Source organism: Xenopus laevis, chromosome 1S (genome assembly GCF_017654675.1).
Source record: "Xenopus laevis strain J_2021 chromosome 1S, Xenopus_laevis_v10.1, whole genome shotgun sequence".
NCBI classification, from domain to species: Eukaryota; Metazoa; Chordata; class Amphibia; order Anura; family Pipidae; genus Xenopus; species Xenopus laevis.
This window is the reverse complement of record NC_054372.1, coordinates 188231332-188255124: the sequence shown is the minus strand read 5'-3', so window position 1 is coordinate 188255124 and position 23793 is coordinate 188231332. Positions and strand designations below refer to the sequence as shown.

General features: G+C 40.3%; 1 protein-coding gene across 2 annotated transcripts in view; it reads right to left on the bottom strand.

Moving 5' to 3' along the window:
• The window catches only part of npr3.S (natriuretic peptide receptor 3 S homeolog), a 58007-nt gene extending 35898 nt beyond the window's left edge, over positions 1–22109 (bottom strand). Inside the window, exons 1-3 of one of the 2 annotated variants that reach the window (XM_018244538.2) lie at positions 20157–22109; positions 8625–8747; positions 734–900 (exon numbers count right to left, since the gene is read on the bottom strand). In XM_018244538.2, coding sequence (XP_018100027.1) covers positions 734–900; positions 8625–8747; positions 20157–20829 — 963 coding nt within the window. In that variant the 5' untranslated portion in view covers positions 20830–22109. The remainder of the gene's footprint in view (positions 1–733; positions 901–8624; positions 8748–20156) is intronic. The other variant, XM_018244539.2, reaches the window with a different exon arrangement.
• Positions 22110–23793: the final 1684 nt, after the last annotated feature.

The following is a 23793-nucleotide window of genomic DNA, read 5'->3' as shown; positions in this document are numbered from 1 at the left end:
GCACCCTTTAAACAACTTTAAAATCATTTTTCTGGCCAGAAATGTCTTTTCTAGATGTTAAAGTTCGCCTTCCCATTGAAGTCTATGGGGTTCGCGAACCGTTCGCGAACCGCTCGCATTTTTGCGCAAGTTCGCGAATATGTTCGCGAACTTTTTTTCCGACGTTCGCTACATCCCTAAGAACCAGCTTTGAAGCCACTGGGAGCAACATCCAAGGGGTTGATGAGTAACATGTTGCTCGTGAGCCACTGGTTGGGAACACTGCTCTATTTCATGTCCCCTGTGAACCTTTTCTGAGATCGATTCCATGAGATCCATTTTTTTTGGTCTGATAAAAATGGGATAGTTGTGGGGTATGACCTAAACTGGAATTTAACCAATCTGGCAGACAGGAGTGGCTTACATTTAGAGGGAGCTTCATAAGTTTCTTTAAATTATTATTAATATTAAGTTTCTAGAATTCATAGACTTCCCCAGGTCTTTTCTTGTTATACTCCTGAAGAGCACTACGGCACAAATCACAATATCCCAACTAGCTTACCCTTTCTCCATACACCTTTCAATGTCACATGAACATAATTTCATTTGCTGACTGTATATTTGTAAGTCTTGAGTTATGGAAACAAAAGCAGCCTTTGTGAGTTATGCAGGTCAGAGAATTTTGTCACCTTGATTAAATGATGAGGTTGTTTACAGACAGTTAAAGCATTAGGCTCAAGGATCAAGGACTTACGTAATCATCATCATTGAGTCCCAGCTTCTGAACAGAACTTTTCACCTCGATGGAAAACTTCTCAAACTCAGGTTTCACTGTCCTGAGTAGTGTGACTGTTTGGAGGGATGAGTACGCTTGCTTGGCTTCAAGATCATACTTGTCTCCTCTCTTCCAGGAGCCATTTCCTAGGGGAGAAATCAAAATATTTACAATCCTAGCCAGCGGCCATAAAGAAGCAGTTTCTCGTTTTGTCGACTGCGGCGATCCATGCATCCAGTGTTCAACAAAAAGATATGTTTGTAAATAACAGTGAAGTCTATTGTTTGTTATTTTTGAACGTTCCAGTCAAGTGGAACAAAAATGATTGGAATGTGTCCTGGGAGCTCTGAAGCTCATTTTTTGTTTACAATTTCTTTCCCTGCTGAAAATACTCCATCAGACTTTACAGCTCCTCAATGTTCGGAGACTATGGGAATTATTGTATATAGAAAACCAATGGCAACAGACCAGGTACCATACATGGTGGCTATTAATTTCCTTGTATGTAGTTTGTACAGACTTGCATTGTGAGAAACCTGAGATACGGCATCAGGGCACTGAGAAGCTCTGAGTAAATTTTTCCAGCTACTGTTAGTGGGATTCCGATGGCATGCCTGAAGCCAAAGGGGAGAGTATTCCAAAAGAAAAAAATTAATATCATTGAAATGTTAATTTTTTTTATAAATATAAAATGAGGGTATTCCTTAAAAAATTATGAATATAATTTACTTTTCGCTAAAAAGAAATGGTTCAGGATGCTGTGAATTGAAAGTACAGCATGTAATGTAACAAATGGTAGTGGCACCCACTAGGGGGTCGGAGAGCAACATGTTGCTCACAAGCTACTTGTTGGGGATCACTGGTTTAGCATATCCATGCTGTCAGTACACACATAAGATAGGGCTGAAGGGGGAGATTGGCCTACTTTCCTCTGCATTCCTAGGCCAGTAGTGAAAATGTTGCGTGTGCCTAAGCACCGGAAGAGAATGCATTTGTTGATGGGCGACTAATCTCCCCGAATCTGCCCATGTGTTTCTGCCCTTATAGAAATAACCATAATCCTTGACTAAGAGATGCTAATTCATTTCACTGTCTTACGTACGTACTTACTTTTAGTGATCGGCAAATTTGTTCGTTTTTGACGCCCGTTTTTTGACGGCATCAGTTTTTTTCGACGCCGGCGTCCATTTTTCCGAAATTTTTTTGACGAGGGCGAATTTTTGCGGGCGTTATGAGAATTTTTTCAGCGCCGGCGAATCGCACAAATTCGCCGAAAATTCACATCTGGCGAATAAATTCACCCATCACTACTTACTGAAGAAGAGGCAGTGCTGAGGGTAGGCTTATCAAAGTAGCAGACCAGATATTTATTACTTGCTGTTTACTGGCTGAGAATTGCTACTGAGTGACATCTATTTTAACAGCATTAGGTCTTCCCAGACTCATGATAACCTACTTTACTTTTATGTCTTTGAAAGATAATTGCCTGTATGAAAGCAATTCATTGTGAGTAGTGGGCATTGATGGTGATTAAATTGCCCAGGGTAAAATGATCTTAAATTCAAAAATAAACACCTTCTCCACCCTAAAAATCACTGTGCGGCACAACTGTGTAAAATCAATTACACAGACATTGCTACCATACATATGTGGATAGGGCAATTAAATGTGTCAACTGGAAGTCAACAATAGCGAGAGAACAATTACCCCTTCTAGCAAAGTAAATATCTGGAGTAGCACCCAGACTACAAAAGCAAAACAAACAAAGCATCAAACAGAACCTACTGATATGTGTGGGGGGATATTAGTGTCAAGCCAACTCTAAGCATTACATGCCTTTTCTCATTGCCATTAGTAATGCCATATTTTAGTCTATTGGTTTACCATGTTATTACCGGACCTACAAATATTTTAAATCCCCCTTTTTAATTCCTGCAGTTCTCTTTGAACAAATGATAGGAACAGTAGGAAGATACCATATGTGGATCCTAGTACACTATCCTTCCGTTCAGCCCATGGAGCGATGGGACCTAATGTTCGTCGGTTTTCAGTGCTACCTATGAAAATATTTGTCTAATTTAACCATGAGATTGGAAGAGATAAATTTCGTTAAGTTTGTGCCAGTGTATTAAACCAGTTCTTCTAATCTAGTAGGTTTGTATGCTGTTAATAATTGGCCCATGGAGTTTTCTAATAATAAGGCTTCAGGCGCAGAGGGTACATGCCCTGCACTTGTCCCAGTTGAGAAGACCATATGGCAATATGCTTTCAAAGAGGCCACATGGAAATGTATTTGCAGAAGACCATCTCTGCAGCCAAGGGATCTAGCATGATTTTGAAATTATCATCAGGCTGTCTTTTTTATGTCCTCCATCTCTCCTATAGCATTTTCATTTACAGCTCTGAGGGCCATTTTTGGAGCCTGTTGGAAAGTGTAGCAAGGGCATGCCGCAGAGAGTTGATTCAATTGTGTCATGTCAGCGGTCAAAGAGGAACATGTTGAAATCTCTAATACCACTGTGGCTTCAGCAAAACAGAAGAATCAGTTGATGTTGCTCAGGGTGGAAGAAGGCTAAAAACAGCTTACTGTATATACAGTCAAAATAAGAGTCTGTTCATAGATGAAGTCTAAGTCCATTTGGGATATGTTGTAAAGCAGGATACAAATAAATGCTCTGCATTAACTCCTTCTTCTTGGCTGCTCTTCTTCCAAGTTCAGTCCAGTCAGTGGTGGGAACAGCAGCAACCTATATGCCTAGGTAGGCAAGTTAATACGGTTTTCAGTAACACAGATGGTCCCACTATAGGGCTCACAAAGTCAGCTGGGCTTCTCATGGAGGCCCTTTTTAGTTGTGTGCACAATGGAAAGGGATCTGTCATCTGCTAACATTTAAGATAGCTGAAATACACCACTAAAAGGAAAACTGGCGTTCCAATAGTAAGTTCACTGTGCAACCCCCGGTGACCACAAACAGGCACGCAAGATTCAGTACATGACTCCATAGGTTCCATAGGTTCCATATAAATCAAAAGAACTTCATGCTGAGCAGATACATGGAACTCTGTTGGAGAAATCTATGGAGACATGATACCCTGTGAAGAAAGAGAAAGACAGTGTCTTCCACCCACTGGAAAGAGTCATGGTAGCCATTGGGTCATTTCATGCCCTCTGGCTATGACAGTTCTGCTCTCAGGGTCTAGATGGACCAATTTCCAAGAGAACAAACTAGCCGGATCCTCTTTTATACCACATTGAGGTATCAAACCAAAATTTGATAAAGAGGCCACATAACACAAAACCCCAATATACCCATAACAGTTACCGGTTTCATCAAATAGTATGAATAAATGACAATTTCTATGCTGAAATCCAACTGTTTATCAGTTCTTCTCTTTCTGCATCATTTGAAATCCTGGCAGGGAAGGAGGGACTAAACACTGATGTTACAAATTGTAACAACTACTCCACAGTTTACAGACAGCATGCAGGAACTACATAACCCACAATACATTGCACTGGGATGTTCCTTTCCTTATTGAAATTACATGTGCAGGGAATTGTGGGGTTTGGAGGATACAGGCTGAGGACAGATGGTTGTCGATACAAAGTAACAGTAGTCAGACAGCTCAGCAAAGTAGTCAGACAGATCAGTAGGAGAGCAGGGGGCTAGGGTTAGGGAACTGTTCCAAACCATTAAAAATCATTTTAATTTTTTTAATTGATGTATATTGCATAGTCACTTGAAATTATGTTTACTTTTCAAAAAGCTTAAAGGGGTGGTTCACCTTTTAGGTAACTTTTAGTATGTTATAGAATGGCCAATTCTAAGCAACTCTTCAATTGGTTTTGATTATCTATTTTTTTTACAATTTTATAATGATCTGCCTTATTCTTCTGACTCATACCAGCTGACCCCTTCTAAACAGCAAATGCTCTGTAAGGCTACAAATGTATTGTTATTCCTGTTTTTTATTACTCATTTTTCTATTCAGGCCTCTCCTATTCCAGTCTCTTCACATCAATGCTTGGTTGCTAGGGTATTTTGAACCCTAGCAACCACACTGCTGAAATTTCAGACTGTAGAGCTGCTGAATAAAAAGCTAAATAACTAAAAAAAACACAACTGATAAAAAAAGAAAACAAATGGCAAATTGTCTCAGAGTATCCCTCTCTACATCATACTTACAGTTATTTCAAAGGTGAACCACCCCTTTAACTTATGTTTTTTGTGGAGTTCCCCTTTAAAAACAAAATTTTTTTTTAAAAAAAACTCCAATTCAGTTGTTACTAGATAAAAACTTTCCAGTAGCTAACCCTGAAAGCTAGAGAGACTAATGACTTGTAATTGTATTCCCTGACAAAAGACAACTGTGTTTAATGAAGACCAACGAACATTAACAGTGCATTCTTTGTAACCGAGCATCTTTTCTAAAAAAAAAAAAAAAAAAAAAATCCCTGTTATCATCAGCTGACACTGTACAAGGTTAATGGCTGGGAAAACACACCTCACTTTTACTTCTCACACGATGATTGTGCAGACTAGCAACAGCACAAGCAGCATCTGGATCTTAAAAGGGTTCAGGACGTGTTTACAGATCACTGCAAGGTCACAGGCTTATAGTTACCCTGGAGTGATACCACACTGAGAGAGGAGAGAGTGACCACAGTGCAAAATGTCTTTGAGATTCCTGCTGTGGCCAAAAAAAGGAATATGATCAAAAAGAATCAATGGGTTTTACTTTATGGGAGTTAAAAGTTAAAAAAATTTCGAATTTCGAGCTAATTAGGGAATAGTCCAAATTGATTTGAATTTGAAAAAAAATCGAAAATTCGAATATCGAAATTTATCATGTACTATCTCTTTAAAAATTAAACTTCGACCATTCACCATCTAAAACCTGCTGAAATTAGATATCACCCCAGAAAAATGTACTTTCTATTAATCCCTATGGGTTTTTTTTTTTTTTTAAAACCTATTTATCAAAAATAAAAACTCTTAGGACCTTTATTTATCAAAGTCCTAATTTATTAATTTATTCTTTTAATCAAAAAAGTCCAACCAAACTAGAATCCACGATGGGACCTTATTTATTATAAAAAAAATCACGATTTAATAGGATCGGGGACAAACACGGAAAAAACTATCGAAAATCCGAATCGTACGTTTTTTTCCCCCGAAACAAATAATTTTTTCTGGCTTTTTCCGAATTTTTTCGGATTTTTGCCTGGAAAGTCCAAAATAGTCCAACTTTTGGGCTAATTCCAGAGCAGAGCACAGAAACAGAAAGGGACCCATTGACTTACAGTATATACAACCTTGGCAGGTCTGAGATGCCAGATTTTCAGAATCTGACCTTTTCCATTCTCAGATTATAATAAATCTTGAATCATTTGAGGTTTTTTTCTACTAATAATTCATATTTTATAGTAAAAAAAATTGAGTTGTTGGCGTTCAGACCCCTAACTGTCACCCTTTGATTGTAGATAATCTCTTTATAAATATGTTGGCACGAAATACCAGGGAATAAATAATATATCACAACTATTCAATTTATTTAATTTTTGCATGAAATGATTCTTCTTTTACTTACACAAAGCCATTTCCAGCATAATTTAAACTATATCCAGCCCACGCGACTTCTTTGACGCCAGCCTGTTAAAATATGATTCTGTATTTGCTTTATTAATGTACATGCTGAAAAGCCCTGCACCTGTATAATACTGATCCTTTTGTTTGCTCAAGCCAGTGATGAGTGACAAGACAGGCAATTGGAATTAGCAGCTATCTATTTTCTTTTCAGGGTGTATTATCTCAAACTGCTTAAAGTAAGTATTACATAATCAAGTGGAAGAAATAAAGCGGGTTATGAGCTGGCTTAAGCAAACAATCGGGCTTTATTAAGTGCAGCACAAGGCAAGTGTGAGTCTAGTGGTTAAGGTTTCTGCAGCTAGTAATTGTTTTCCCAGATGCAAACTTGGCATACAGAGCATAGATATTCATGTTAAACATTGCTTCAGAGGGGGGTTAACAAAAGTGGAGTTAAAAAAGGATACTGAATGCCTCTGAATATGCACTTCCACTTGATTGCTAATGTGTCCATTGTGCCTCTTCTGATGAATAATGAGCTAACACACCTATTGATGCTGGGGAACCCTGGAGTTACTGGCACCCTGCCCTGGTAATAGCTTCATGGTTCTCGCAGTGGCTTATGTCAATAGGTGCACCAGACTTGCACCCAGTGAATTAGTTGAAAATACCATTTTGAACACGTGCTTCAGAAAAAGAAGAACCCGCTAGTGATGGGGGATTTATTCGGCAGACACAATTTTGCCATTTTTCCCCATTTCGCAGTCAAAGTTTTTTCGACGGCAGCGCCCATATAGACGGCGGCGACAATAAACTGACGCCCATTGACTTTGACGCCGGCGCCCATTTTGACATTTTGTCGCCGGCGGCAAAATCATTTCTTTCAAAAAAATTTTTTCCAGTTTCGAGAATTTTGCGGGAAATTCATGGTGAAGTGAAACGGGACAAATTCCGCCCATCACTAGAACCCACCACTCCATGCCACTTGCACCTGATTTAAATCAAAACCCAAGTCTAATTGCGTATGTTTAAAAACATCTGGGGCAATTGTGCCGGACGGTAATAAACATGGTGATGTGAGTCCAATATTGCATTTTGTAAACCACCCCTACAGAAACATCATATTAAAGAGATACTGTTGTCACATAACAACCATCTTTTCATACATACAAATTAATATTATTTTTTTTATTAATGTTTTTATTTTGCAACAAAACATACACAAAAACATGCATTACTATGACATTTCGACATGAGGGCTTACATATTTATAATATTACAGTACATCGTGGAGAATAGGATTCAACTGAGGCCTATGGCAAAGAGACTTTGGGAGCCCCCCTTTGGGATAGGTTGCCTGTTTAAAAGTTGGCATTCTCAGACTTGAGGGTCAGCTTCTGGGTTAGCCTCCAACCAGGGATTCCAGACCTTCTCAAATTTTTGAGGACAGTGCCTGACTAATGTTAATTTGACAGCGGGGAACTAGCTGTTTTTTTAGCTGCACCCATTGTTGCACAGTTGGGGCTTGGGGGCTCATCCATTTCATTGCAACCTGTTTCTTAGCATAAAAGTATAAGGTTTTGAGTAGGGTTCTGGTTTTATTTAAAGGGACTACATCATCCAGCAAGCCTAGTAAGCACACTTCTGGAGCTAGTATTCCAGGTAGTAAGATGTGGTCGTTGAGGTATTTCACTACTGCTGACCAATAGTTATGTATGAGTGGGCATGTCCACATTAGGAGGAAAGACCCCACATCTGGAGATTGACATTTAGGGCATAGTTCATTGGGCTTCTGACCCATAACTTTTAATCTCAGTAGCATTCTGTTGCCTCATCCCACATCACATCATCAAGGTGGGGTATGTCCCTGAGCCATTTACTCTTTGCTCTGTCAAAGGGTTTTCCAAGAATGGGAATCAAGGATTTATATAGGTCTCCAAATTATTTTTAATTAAGGTCATCAAATCCATCTACATATTGCATTTGTTTTTGGTTATGTCGCCTCTGAACACTATAATAATGTAATATTATAATTATTATACTGTAGACATAAAGACAATGTAGGGTATCAGGGGCGTAACTACAGAGGAAGCAGACCCTGCGGCTGCAGGGGGCCCACGAGGTATAGGGGCCCATGAGGCCCTAATTCATATACAATTGCAATAAATATGGGAAAATGTGTCAACCTCTAGACATTTTGGGGGCCTGAAAAATAATTTTCCGTAGCACCCAGTAATATCTAGTTACGCCACTGTGGGGTATAACAAATAAATTGTGCTTACCATAGGTGGAGCTGTTAAAGAGTTCAATGTTGAAGAAGACGTAATCTCCATTCGTCATTCCTTGCTGATGGGCGGCCAACATGATGTTCCTAACAGTGTCACTGCTTGCACACATTATCACCACTAATCGAGAAAAATACAGAGAAAGAAGGTTTAAATGACACAGGAACATAGTCAGATGATTCCCTGATGATTCATTAAAGCCAAGGCAGAAAAATTGCATTGCAAGTAAAGTTGGTCAACGGTATCGGCTGAATAACAGGATCATCCAGAAGAGACACTAAAGCAAATAAAAAGGCACATATCACATCAGAATCAATCGCCTCTACTATGAATAAGCACTAAAACATGTAAATAGGAAAAAAAATAAAAAGAATCGGTTTTCGAGAGCTTCGGGTCAAAGGTTTTGTGGAAGCCGGTGGGATTGATCCAAATTGTAGTGAAACAGTTCAGCTATGGATCTGGCAGAAGCTTTGAGATGGCTTAATGTTAGAAAACCTGGAGGTATATAACAGTAGGTAACATTTAATTTCTACATTGATGCCATTGTTAAGTCACTGCATATCACCAACTCATTCTTAAGGCCCCCATACACGGGCCGATAAAAGCTGCAGACAGACCGAGTCGGCAGTTTATTGGCCCGTGTGTGGGGCCATCCAACGGGTTTCCCCGATCGATATCTGGCTGAATGTCAGCCAGATCTCGATCGGGCAGGTTAAAAAATCCCGTTGGATTGCGGCTGCATCTGTGCGTCTATGCGGTCCCGCAGTCCGACCGCCAGTATCGGATCCATTCTGATCCGATCATTAGGCCCTAGGGACCACGATCGGATCAGCCTGATATTGCCCACTTCAATGTGGGCATACCGGGGAGAGACATCGCCAAACGAGTGGATCTCTACGTCTATGGCCACCTTTAGGTTCAGATGGGACCTCAGCAGGAACCTCAATACAAAATAACAAACTGGACCTACAGGCCCAGATTTTGCATGGATAATATTGACCAAATATTTGCTCAGATATGCCACTTTGGGACTATTGTATTTGTAGCACGAATGATTACAAGAATCCAATGATACATAAAGCCCCTAGCCTTCAGTGTTCTGGACATCCCTGAACTAGTATTACCTGCGGTAATTCATCTCTAAAGTCACAATTACAAAACTTTCATTACTGTTATAATAATATAATGTTTTAATTGGCATTACTTGTATTTAGGATAAGAAGGCCTCTGTCCTCCATGAATATCTTCCCATTTACGTAACTGAATGACACTGCAATGGATATTATTGATTGGAAATATCTTTGCCCAGTATTGTTAATGGTAAACAATCCCCAGCAGGCACTTTGATGACGATTAAAATGTACCATGTCACATGAGTTTCTACTGCCCCATACCCTGGATAGTATAGTTTGGGGAGATAATAGCCAGCACTTTATGTTGCCACGTCTCCAAAAATGATCAATAGATCAAAGTTTAAATGAATAAAAATGTATAGTCAAGCCTTTGCATTGCATTGTGGTTGTAATGACATATCTATACTTTCCTCTGACGTGATATATGTGTGTGAACAGTACAGGCACAGTTCTTGTGTGTAACATTACATAAAAACATGGAGTAAAAACAAACAAGGATTTATTAGAAAATGAAAACCCCTTAGTGGACAATCAATTCTTTATTCCTGAAAAACCAGCTATTGCAGATCTTAAGGCTGCAGGGGTACTTTCCAGTATAAATTGTATCATTGTTCTCTTGGCCATGAAAAACAGATTGTTCCTGCAGTTGAAGCCGAGCCATTATTAAAGGACCCTGCTTACTACAGAGCTTGGCCCCAGGCAGTTGGGGAACTTTCTCATGAATAGGGTCAACAGAAGCTTTAATCAAGAATGTTGATCAAATGTATATAAGGCTAAGAAAGTACTTTAAGGCTTTGTTTGTATCTTATCTATGATCTAGAAACTTCCCGTGGTGGTTAACCCCTCGGCGTGTAGATGACTGTACACAAACCAGAGGCCTATTGTGACTTTACAGAATATAGTTTCATGGCTCCCACACCTTCTTGCAATTAAATCTGCCCTTACTATAACAGAAGTGTGGCTCATGGACAGCTATTAAACTTGCCCCAAGGGCAGATTGCTTGTGGTATTTAACAGTCATCTGAAATTGGACAATCAAACACACAAACGTCATTGTAGATACTTGTTTATGAACATATGTCTTTGCCCTGTTCATTGGCTCATCAGTCCTGTGCTCATTTATTATCAGCCCTAAAAGTCTTATAGGAGAATGTGAGTAGTTGTTGCTACCAATGTAGTTGCTAGTCCCTTTGAGACTACAAAAACCCAGACCTAGGACTTATGTTGGAGTTGTAAATAGGTCCAAACTGTTGCAATTTCCTTTCATCACTATAGTGGATAGCTGATCAATTGACATAATGTTAACAGGCCCATTTGAGCCTTTTATTCATGAATGGGGGGGGGTCCTAAGTCTTATTTAAAATTCCCACAGCAAGCCATTGGCTGCCAATGAAATATCTTGCCCTAGGCAGGCTTTAAAATTGAGCTCCCTGGATGTCCTGCCATTGTGTGAACCCCAGTGGTGTTACTGGGCCCCACAGTAAATGCAATATAGGGCCTCAAAGCATTGGCAAGTTGACCTCTCTAAACAAGATATGTTGAAATTGCACACTAATTAGGGTTCCACTGGGCCCTCTACACTCCTGGGCCACCCTGGGACCGCCGAATCTGCTATAGTTACATCGCTGGTGGACTCTCAAGTTGAGGTTGTGCCATGAGATTTCATAATTTTCAACCCTCCTTTTGTGCACTGTTGATGAACGAATGATGTGCTCCTACTTAATAAATGAGCCTGCATGACCTTCGTGTTCATATTATACTGAATTTAGCTACTTGTCTTCTAATCCGGAAGTACAGGCCTAGAGGAGGTACAGCCTAACAAAGAGCATCAGAAAACCAGACGGCCTTTTCACAATCCTTTGCACCAGCCAGATTCATATTGTATAGTTATTTCTAAACTATGTGCAGCATCTTATGAGATAAATCTGGCAAAACTGCCAAATATCACTGCGCATGGATGCAGGCGATGTAACAGTGTGTAGACAAGCATTTAAAGGGACATCTGGATATAATTAAGTTGAGACAGAACAGCAGACTGGCACATCCAAATCAAAAGTAAGGCTAGCCGAAGAATCATCCACGGTGATGCATTGTATTAGGCAATAAGGGATTGCATAATTAGGAAACTACTAGGAAAGTAGTTTGTCTCTGCAACTTCATATGCAAGATTTCTAAAGGAGAATCATTCATCTACCCGGCCTGAGAATTCCAGTGCACATGAGGATTTCACTATGATGGTCGCTGGGCTTTGTGCTCTATTCAATCTTTCTTTTGCATGAGTGTAATCATCCTCTCTCATATCAGGACACTAGAAGGCCTAAATCAACCTATAACCAATCAGAACCCCAGAAGGGAATATCAGGGCTGGGCATTTGTCTGGTAAGAACATCCATACTCCTATGCAACCCTATATAAATCAAAACATACAATCAAAACAAAGTACAGTAATAATCATGATTAATTAAAACATACCAATTACATACAAATACGGGAGGTAAAGAGAGCCCAGTGTAATTCTCCATACAGTCAGGTATCATTATTAATTCCTTATTAGGCCATTTGTGAAATAAACTAGAATTCCTTTATGTGATTGATGCCAACCTTGGCCTTTTGGGAAATTTAAATTACCTAGCATCTCAATATAATAAAAGGATGTTGACCCTGTATTTGATTCTAGGAAATGATTCATTACTCATTGGACTGCCATGCTTCCTAGCTGATAGGGTTGAAGAACAACAAAAAATGGAAGATTTGGTTAGTGTAACGGAACAAGTACTGACGCACCAAAAATGATACATTCTACAATTTAGACTTATATAATTTACTCTGTAGAGCAGTGATCCCTAATCGGTGGCTCCAGAGCAACATGCTGTTCACCAACCCTTTTGGATGGTGCACTCAGCAGCTTCAAAGCAGATGTTTATTTTTGAATTCCTGGCTTGGAGGCAAGTTTTGGTTGCATAAAAACCAGATGTCCTGCCAAACAGAGTCTCCTGTAGCTGCCAGTTCACATAAGGGCAACCAAATGGGCAATCACAGTCCTTATTTGTCACCCCAGGAACATTTGTCACGCTTGTGTTGCACCCCAACTCTTTTTTACATCTGAATGTTGCTCATGGGTAAAAAAGGTTGGGTACCCCTGATGTAGACCTGGAAAAAGGGTGCATGGTATTGCATATTATATTTAATGATGTGTCTTATGTGCATCCATCCTGCCTCTTCTGCTCAATCATGTGCAAGTTTTGTCTATTGATGCTGTAGATCCCTTTACCTCCAGCCTAAGCATGGACGTAATTCCATGGTTCCTACAATTGAGGTGGCAGATTGAGGCCCAAACAGCCCCCCAGCATCCCAATAAAAAGTGACTGTCTATGGCATCTTACAGCCACCCCCTGTTAGGGAGTTTTTCTTGCCTTTCCCCATCCTAGGATCATTGTCAGGTTTTTCTTTTTAGGAAAACGCTGGCACAAGCCTGGACCCACAAAGTTGTAGAGCTGGAGTCAGATTATAAAAGGTTAAAAAGCTTACATTTTATTCTCCATAAATAAGAAGCAAGGCCTGATGCATTTTGTGTCTACCAGGGACCTGGTGTTTGCTCCCTTTACTGAAGGACTGGGGCGCGTGCACCCGTGCCCACTATATATAGCGGTAAGCTCATCTGAACGCATCTAATATAATCTATATACTGGTTTCACATTTGCATTTTTTAGGAAGATGAATGGAAAAAAGAGTAGGGATGGGCGAATTTTTTCGCCTTGTTTCGCCGAGAAAATTACGCCCATAGACTTGTATGGCTTCGTGCATCAACAAAAAATTTTGACGCCCATAGACTTTAATGGGCGTCGGCGACATTTCGCCGGCTGAGAATTTTTGGCGAAATGAAACGGGTCGAATTCGCCCATCCCTAGAAAAGAGCAGGAACATAATGACTTTCCTTGCACTCTACGTCACAACTACTGTCATAAATACCCCAACCAGGCAAAAGTTAAAGTGCAAAGAATTTTTTCCCAATCCATAAAGAAAAGCCACTCTCGGCTCCAGGGACAATTTCATTCTTAAAACAAAAAAAGAACAATTTATCCAAATGTTTTCCCTTCGTATTGATTTGCCCAGTAATTCCCGGGTGGGGGGGGGGATAGTTTCAGAAAAGTCTGCAAACATGACTAATCTAATTTCATCCTGGTCCACAGGGAGAGATCACAGGCTATAAAGGAAGGCAAGACATGTAAAGTGATCACTAAATTAGTCAATGAAAAGATCCTACTCCCGCTCCCTTGGACCCAGTCCAAATGTAAAGTAACCCAAGCACAAATTAAATACCTTCCCATGAAATAATGTAAATTGGATGTGATTTAATCCTTTCATTGCTTCCGGCACATTGAGAAAATTAAGATGAACTTTATTTTGTTTGATGGACGTAGGCCTGTTTATATACATGCCTGCAAATATCCTGTGCTTAAAAAGAAAAACATGTTGGCTTTTTATTTTGTGTGCAAGCTGTTTTATTTCAGCCCTCCCTCCTCCAGTGTATCTGGCTTCACTCTCACAATGGTATCAAGGTAAATAGGATTCACTATGTTTGCCTTTTATGTTCATTGTCACAGACCAATAGAACATTGAGGGCACATGTATTCCTGCCTGAAATCTTCTTTGCTGCCCAGTCCAATGATGCTATGTTACAGCACAGTAATGCACATGTCAGAGGCTGCCCAATGGCGTTATTGGGGTGTTGCCGTCTTGCTGCTGGGGGAAAATGGTATAACATGGTGTAATAATAAAGCAAATATGACCAAGAGTCATTGTTGGGTGATACCATAAAAGGAACACCACTAAGTAAAAATCAGCCCCACTTGCAAAGCTGAGGTTGCATAGGCAACTTGGTCACCCATTAAAGGCCTTCTTCTAGGAGGGTAGCTATATTAGCACTTGGGCTAGGCAGCCCACCTGCTAATAATAATAGGAGGCAGAGTAACACACTACAAAATAAAGTGTTGCTTCTAAATAATGCCTAGAGCTGACTGTGAGGATGGTGGTGTACAACAATTGTCATTTGAGGCAGTCAGAACCGCAGAACACTTTAATCTTGATGGTAGTGATCAAGCACTGTATCATATTCTTGCCTGGCCCTTTTGTTAAAAAAAAAAAAGTATTAAAATGTGACGACAACCTACTCTATATCTAACTCTGGGTTTTAGAACAGTATATCGATGGCTATATCTCGGTACCTCGAGTGCAAAGTCCAGATCAGCCTGTGGGTCAAAAGTACTGAATGCATATGTCTCACATGAAGGCAGTGCTGTGTGCTCCCTCTGACACCAGGGAATTTGCAGAGGACATACGGCACATCTGGGTTTCAATATTTTGATAGTCTCCTTGAGCAATGAAAATGCAAGCAAAGAAGTAGCATGCTTCTGCAGAAGAAATATTGAACAGTACATTGCTCCGATGATGGGAGAGCCTCTGCCTATAGAGAAGGGATGAAACATTTGGAATGGAATATGTTTATCGGCCAAAGTGATGGTCTGCATAGCTGACAACTTTTAGATTGATTGGAATCCAAAGTGGAGCACTGGTGGGCGTTTAGGTTATTTGGCATTTTTACTGTGCTCCCTTTTACCTCTACAACATGTGTTCCTATCTCCCCTTGTTGTGATTACAATGCAATTGCATTAACCCTTTAAAAAGCAATAGAGTGCCCTCATGTGCTGGTGCACAGGGCTGTTGATACCATTATAATGACAAAACTGAGCGGCACCAGCCATTGCGACTCACACAACATCTGGGAACCAAGTGACTCCCGCCACCCACTGTTGGGTTACTTTGCACTCATCTCTTGGCATAAGGGCTAATCATTGCAACAAGTGCAGTTGGCAGCAGTAATTAATAAGCAATTCATTTTGGGTATATTTGACATTAAGGGGCCAATTCATTAACTTCGAGTGAAGGAATAGAAGAAAAAAAACTTCGAATTTCGAAGTGTTTTTTTTGGCTTACTTCGACCATCGAATGGGCTACTTCGACCTTCGACTACGACTGCGACTTCGAATCGAAGGTTTCGAACTAAAAATCGTTTGACTATTCGACCATTCGATAGTCGAAGTACTGTCTCTTTAAGGAAAAACTTCGACCCCCTATTTCGCCACCTAAAAGCTACCGAACCCAATGTTAGCCTATGGGGAAGATCCCCATAGGCTTGGCTAAGTTTTTTTGGTCGAAGGATAATCCTTCGATCGTTGGATTAAAATCCTTTGAATCGTTCGATTCGAAGGATTTAATCGTTCGATCAAACGATTATTCCTTCGATCGTTCGATTGAACTATTTGCGCAAAATCCTTCGACTTCGATATTCGAAGTCAGATGATTTTCATTCCCAGTCGAATATCGAGGGTTAATTAACCCTCGATATTCGACCCTTGATGAATTTGCCCCTAAATATGAATGGTTAGTATAGGAAACTGCACTCATATATCAAACATAACCCCAAAGGACATCAATGTCAAACTGTACCTTCTCAAAAATAACATAAATACAGGTATGAGAACTGTTATCCAGAATGCGCAGGACCTGGGGTTTTCCAGATAATGGATCTTTCCATAAGTTGTATCTTCATATCTTAAGTCTACTACAAAATCAAGTAAAATTTAAATAAACCCAATACGCTGGTTTTGCTTCCAATAAGGATTAATTATATCTTTGTTTGGATCAAGTATAAGGTATTGTTTTATTATTACAGAGAAAAAGGAAATCATTTTTAAAATTTTTAATAATTTGGATATAATGTACTCTATGGGAGACGGCCTTTCCATAATTCAGAGCTTTTTGGATAACGGGTTTCCGGATATCTGTTTGAACTTATGTATTTTCTTTTGAACTTGTGATCGGCAGCTCGAAAAGTTTCCAGAGAAATACATGGTCCTTTGGACTATACAGCGGACTGGGGACAGAACTGATGAACAACATATAGTAAGCGGTGCCACTGATTGTGACTAGTGGCCTATGTGCATGTATGGCTCAATGTAAGTTAATTCAGGGCTGTTTTTAGTTGGAGTGGGGCATAGGGGAGTCAGAACGGGAGTCACATTATGTAAATCTAGTAGGAACGTCAGTGGTCCAGCTACAGTCCACCAATGACTGTTGAACTACACTCTTTACTTGTGGAAGGTGTTCTCAGAGCGCTTTGTATTCTGGAATCGCCAAAATTATGAGGAAACTTCAGGCAATTTAGGAATACAAAGCACTCCGAGTGCCATCCCGCCGGCAATTCACATTCTAGCTGACGGGAGGCAGTTCGGGGAGATTAGTCGCCCTGAAGAAGAGGAGATTTGTCGCCGGGCGACTAATCTCCCCGAAACTGTGCGTGTGCCCTGACCCTAAAAGTGGTTGCCACCTTCCCACCAACTAGCTGTATATAGTTCTTACTTTTCACAGTTCCCCCCTGGAATCCATAGCAAAGGCATAGACTCTTCATTAGACTGAGACTGTCTTTGTCCCATTGTCATTCTATCCATCAGGATATTTGTCCATTGGACTGGGGGGGGGGGATTTTGGTTCTGTATGAGTGTAACGTTATTGTAATGTTAGTCTAAATTATGTTCATATTCTGTTGTAAAGTTTTCAATAAAAACCCTAGTGAAGCCACCATTGCCTATACTCTCCATCCTGCCTTACCATGAAGTATTACTCCTGCCCTACCCATTCATCCTCTTCTGCTTTGCAGGTCCTCATGGCAAGTATCCCCTTGTTGTACCCCCCAATGGCTGCTCTAAATAAAGTGCCTATACTCTATTTAAAACACCAATAAGATACCCCCAGTATTTAAACAGGAGCCATGAAAGCCCCTCTCCTGCCACCCGTTGTGCTGTAACACCAGGAGCTGTCAGTAACCACGGCCAAAGTGCAGGAATGTGACTGTAAAGTATTTATGACACAACAATAGGTAGAGATATGATGAAATAATATTATTACTCGTTTGAATGGAAATAGATAACAATAGCATGCAATTAGAGGCACGATATCTATTATCCAGAAAACCATAATTTTACCCTTGTGTCCAACTTAAACAAACAAGTGTCCATTTTTGTCTGATCAGCTTTTTTGTCTCTGTAATAATAAAACTAAATCCCATGATGAATCCATATTGGTGGCTCCACAATCCTACTGGATTGTTATAATGACTTAAGGTCAGGCCACACTGGGCATTTTGGGGAGATTTGGTCGCCGCTAATCACACGCGGCAATTCGTTTTCCGAAGTCGTCCGGCGTTTAGTCGCCAGGCGACCAAATCTCCCCAAAACGCCCAGTGTGGCCTGACCCTAAAGGAGGGTAATCCACATTATGGAAAGACCCCTAATCTGTAAAACCCCAGCTTTCCGAATAACAGATCCCATACGAGGGCTCATTAGCACACAATACGTTGTATAATGCAAATAGAAACTGATCTGGCATATCAGCAATAAAGTAGGAGATGTTTGGAGGTTCAATGCTCTACATTGCTTGCGTCTACTGCACGGCTGGGAGGGACAGGTACATTCACATATTTTAATCTCTTATCTGCTGGCAAACACAGCTCAATTTATTTAGCTTTCTGCTATTATGCTAGGCAATAACAGCAATAGTCAGACACTGGTTTTGCTCTGTACTATGACTATTGCAAAATTCATGGCTCCTAGTCCAACTTGGCACAAAGGAATTCTGCACACAGGGCTGATCTATATATTTGTACAGGGCAGTGAATTACCAGGGACATTCTGGCAGGAGTTACAGTAACAATTATATCAGTTTTGTACAAAATCAAGCTCTTCGGTTGTTGTTGCAGGGCCAACTCCCAGCAAACACTGACAGGGGAGTTGTAGTTCTACAACAGCCAACAAATGATGAAGTCTGTTTCGTCCTCAGGTTGCACAGTTACGCAAAGCCATAGAAGAGTTAATGTATCCAGTCTGATTTCTTACATTTCATTTAACCACTTGTAATTGCCGGCAACTTATAGGAACACAACAATCCTGCTAACTACAATTATATTTGAAAACCAACTTCCCTCCTTTACCCCTTGATTAATAAATGTAAGGCAGGTGCATGTTTTGGTGTAGCAGCACCTAACCTTTAGGGTGCTCCAGTCCTGGCACCAGAAATGTTCTTCACTATTATGATAGCACAAAATAAACTAGAGGATGATTTACACAATCTCGCTTCTTCTCCTCCGTACCGTTATCACGTTTTCCTCTTCAATAAAACTCAAATTAAGACAGGATGAAATGGGTCTAACTCCCCAATTATGGGATGAATGAGTCGATCTATTGATGACTGCTGCTCCGCTTGGATCAAAACTGAAAGCTGCGGACAATTTATGGGAGCAGAAGACTGAACTTGACTGATGTGTGTTTTTTTGAACACAGCCAAAAAGTTCAGCTTCTTTCACCTGTTACCGTGCCCAACTTCCAAATAGATCACAGCACGAGACCTTATAACAGTCTGGATCAACGAAGAGACGGGAAGGGCCACACGAACTGCAGACTCTGCTGCAAATGACTTTATTTATCACAAAAGTTTCTGACCTCATGGGGTGAACTTGAAAACGGATCCATGAGATCCAAAACATGTTGTGATAAATAAGGTGTGCCCCTTCCTATCTCTTCGTGGATCCATGTGTGTGTTTTTTGTCATCTGCAGTGTTCCCGTGTTAAATCACCCAAAGCACCCAGGTTTATATTGGTTTTTTTTTGTTAAATGTGCATGTGAGTTCTGTCTCTCTTTCCTGTTGTATCTAATTGATATTGAATTAAAGTGCTGATTCAGTGCTATCCATGCTCATTATAGTAAACAGCTTTCACCCCAAGAGGTGAGACTTGCAGGGTACCCGGTACCTTGTTGAAGGGTTTAAAACAGGGGTGCCCAAAAGGTAGATTGGGATCTACCAGTAGACCTTTAGATCAATAGATCTTGTCAACAAACAGCTTGTCTAAATCCCCCTCCTGTTTCATGCTTTTCATTCAAATATTTAAGCTAAGGTTACGTAAGAAATAGTTGCTTGTTAAATATAGCAATATACATTTTCCCATAAATCAGTATTTCAAGTTGTTTGAAACAGAATCTTTTATGGATGAAGATCATAATAAGAAATCATGACTAGAAGTAGACCTCGCATTAGTAAGGTATGGGCACTCCTGGTTTAAATGAACAGAAAATGAAAGCGGTGCCTTGTTTTCCATCTGCTTTGCCTTCATTTTTCTCTGCGGAGCCCTCTCTACAGCCACGCGCTGATACAAACACACTTTGTTGCTCAGCACACAAGTGACAGTCTAAAGCACAGTGTCCCGAGAGAGAGCGGGGTTTTGCGCCGTGCATCCCACACCTCCCTCCACTGCCAGTAAAACCCCCATCAGACATTAGCACTCACCTCTTTCCTTATTCTGGATGGACTGCACAATTTCCTCCGCGTCCACATGTTTCGTCTCGTCAAAGTTGTGGATAGACATGGTATAGCCTTCCTCCTTAAAGGCGAGGTGGACCCCTTCCAAGGTAAAAAAGCAATTCCTCTGCAGATTGTCGTCAGTGTAGAGGAGAAAAGCCTTGGTCCATTTGTGATAGCGGAACATGGACAGGAACATCTCGCCCATCTTAGAGTAGGCGGGCGACACTCTGGTGAGGTGCGAGTACTCGCTGGACTTCTGCATGAAGCCAACTGCCAGTGCCCCAGAGGAGAGCATGGGGACGTTCCAGTGGGAGGCAAGTCTAGCCACGGAGGCTGCCGCATACTCACAAACAGGACCAAGAATCACGTCAGGTTTCTGCAGCTGCATGGCTATGTCTATCAGGCTAAAGAATGCCTGGTTGCCACAGTCAGAGTCATTGTAAATGACGTTAATGTGCACGCCGGGCAAGAGGGTCTGGTTCTCCTGAATGGACCGCAGGGCATGGTCAACAGCAGGTTTCACCCTATCCATTGAAAACATATAGGAGTTATCCTTAGGTAAAAGCACTAGCATGTTCACCGTGTCTTCATCCACGGGGTTGCTTTTGGCTAAAAGAACCAAAGTTGCCATCAGGCTACACAAGAGCACAGAGGACATCCTTCCAAAGAAAAATACCAAAAAAAAAGAAATTTGTGCACCTAGTCCCCCAGGGATAGCCGGCTCTAACAAAAGCCTTAATAAAAAACTCTTTCCTGTTCACTCTTAACTATTATTATTTTCTGACTTTTTTCTTTTTTAGTTTTCAGCCTCAAAATAGGTTTTCAAGTCAGTAATTGCTTTTTTTTTTGCTTGGGGTTCTCTAAGGTGACTGCCTGTGTTCTCACTGATAGTGCATCCCCTGTTTGATCCTATTCATTCTCCTTGTTCCTTAGTATACCCTCTGTTTAAATAGTGTGGCAGCCAAGCCTGTTACCACACATGGTGCACTGAGGAAGACTTTTTTTTTTTCAAGTTACTCATTAACATTCCTGCGTCATTTCTCAGTCATCCGCCTCTTTCTTAAAGCTATACACACACACTCCCCTGGCAGCAGCAGCAGGGTATTGTTTAAATTGGGCAGAGGGATTGGAGTGAATTATCCAAGGCAGGAACTTGCATTGATTTATGGCTGATCATTATGCCCTGATATCAATCTGAAGGTTTGCATTCAAAACAGCTGTCATTTATAGTCAGACAATTTTGCAGAACTACAACTCCCAGCATGGCTGTTGGAAGTTTGTGAAAATTGGCATTCAACAAGTTTCAAATGTATAGAAGGAAACTAACTGGCATTATCTTGACTTTCAGAGGATTCATTGATGTTATAACCCTGAACAAATGACTTTATATGGCTTTGAAGAAACAACAAGGTGCAGTTAATGGACATGGCGCTTGCCATGTATTTCTCGCCAACGCCAGCCCGATAACGCATGTGTTTTTTAAAGACAGCATTGTAATCAATCTGTTTCTCATTGATCTGGACAAATTTTTGAAATTCAGTGAATTTACTCACTGGTCAGTCTCGGATTCCCTGCGGTTCCTGGTATGTTTCAGAAAGCTGGGAGGAAAAACTTCTTTGCCGGTGTGAAGAAATGAGTGTCACTTAGATCCCTCTGTCACTAGTTTAGGTAAAAACACAACCACCCCCCTCCCCACCGCCTGGAGCTCCAGACCGAAAAAATAAGAAAATTTTGTAAAAAAAAAAAAAAGCAAAATCAGCCCAAACAAGCAGTTGGCTTTGTTTCTAGCGGAATCCCTATAAAAAGGTGAATGTTAGCTGCGTATGAATAATCATATAGGGGCAGCAGTGGAGCTGACTGAAAGGCTTGTTCACTGATGAACTTCACTGGAGGGGCAGAGGAGGAGTCCGACTACAGAGTGAACAGTCATTTGGAAAAGTCCTGTGCCTTTCGCTCTCAGACGGATACTTCATGCACTGCTGCAGCTGCTGCAGAAAAATGGCATGCCTCCGGCTGCCAGGGGGTTAATTTAAATGAACATTTTTAAAAGTTTTTTTAATATTGATTCCAAAAAAAAAAAAGAAAGAAAAGGGGACTTGGTGTTGTTCTGTAGGCACCCCCATGATGTTCAGTAAGGAGAATTGTGGTTTATAATAAGAAGGGGTGGTGATTACTTATGTTTATAGCTCACATGAAGGACAACAAAAAAATGAGAATTCATGTAGCCCCCCTTTCCTCTCCTAAATACCAAGTACAGATTCATTATTAATCCGTATTAAAATGATGGATGTTCTGTTCTTTCTTCTAAAACCAACACAGGGAAAGAACTGGCCATTCATTCCACTCCTATCAACGAGGAGGCAAAGTTTATTTTGTGAGGTTTTTCACCCCCCGCCGAATCGTTAGATATAAATTGCACTTTTTTTATTTATTTTTTTACTGCTCATTTTGTGTTATAAAATGTGTATCAGGAGCCAGTGTGAGCGAGGGAGACGTTTGCTGACACATGGTCCAAAGAAATTCTCAAGTTTTTTTTTTTTTTCCTTTTTGGAAAGATGGGCGAATTGTAAATATGCATTGCCATCTACTGGCCGCTGAAAGAATTGAGCAAAAACCTGGGTAGAAGTGGCGCATTAAATTTAGAAGGGAAAAAAAAAAAGAAAGATAATAGTGAAGTTTATTAAGAGATAAAATTTAAATAAAAAATGTAATTAAGTGTGATGTAGTGATATTGTGAGACGATTTGCAATTGGTTTTCATTTTTTATTATTTATGTTTTTTAAAAGGGTTCTTCACCTTCCAAACACTTTTTTTCAGTTCAGTTTTCAAGAAAATACTTTTTTTACTTTCCATTATTTATTTTTTACTGTTCAGTCTGGCAGCTCGGTAATTCAGGTGCGGAGTCTAAACTGTTACAATTTTACAACATTTAGTTGCTCCATTTCTCAGCAGCATCTCTGGAGTATTAGCAACTATTGTATCAAGTCTAACAGCTGCCTGTAATGAAACCCAGAGATTCTGCTCAGCAGGGACAAAGATAAGAAATGTATCAACTAAATGTATTAATTTAGAACAGTTTACAGGGTCGGCGACCCCCACCTCCCAGAGTTGCTTTAGAAGGTGAAAATGACACTTTACACTCCACTATTAGAAAAACGGTGACACATATAAAATAGAAAGTAATTGCAAAACGTGGTTATTTCTGGTGATCTATCTGAAAGCAACCAGTTATTTGAAGGTGAACAACTCCTTTAAGTTATTTAGATTTTATTCATCAGCTTTCTAGTTTGCACATACAGGCATCTGGATGATAGGATCCAAATTCCCCTAGCAACCATGCATTGATTTGAATAAGAGACTGGAATATGAATAGGCGAGGCCTGAATAGAAAGAGGAGTAATAAAAAGCAGCAATAGCAATATGTTGGTGCTATATAAATACATGTTAATAATACATTTGTAGCCTTACAGAGCGTTTGTTTATAGATGGGGTCAGTGACCCCCATTTGAAAGCTGGAGAGGGTCGGAATAGGTAAACTATAAAAAAGGAAAAAATGAAGACCAAATGAAAAGTTGATAACATACTAAAAGTTAATTTAAAGTTGAACCACCCATTTAAGGTA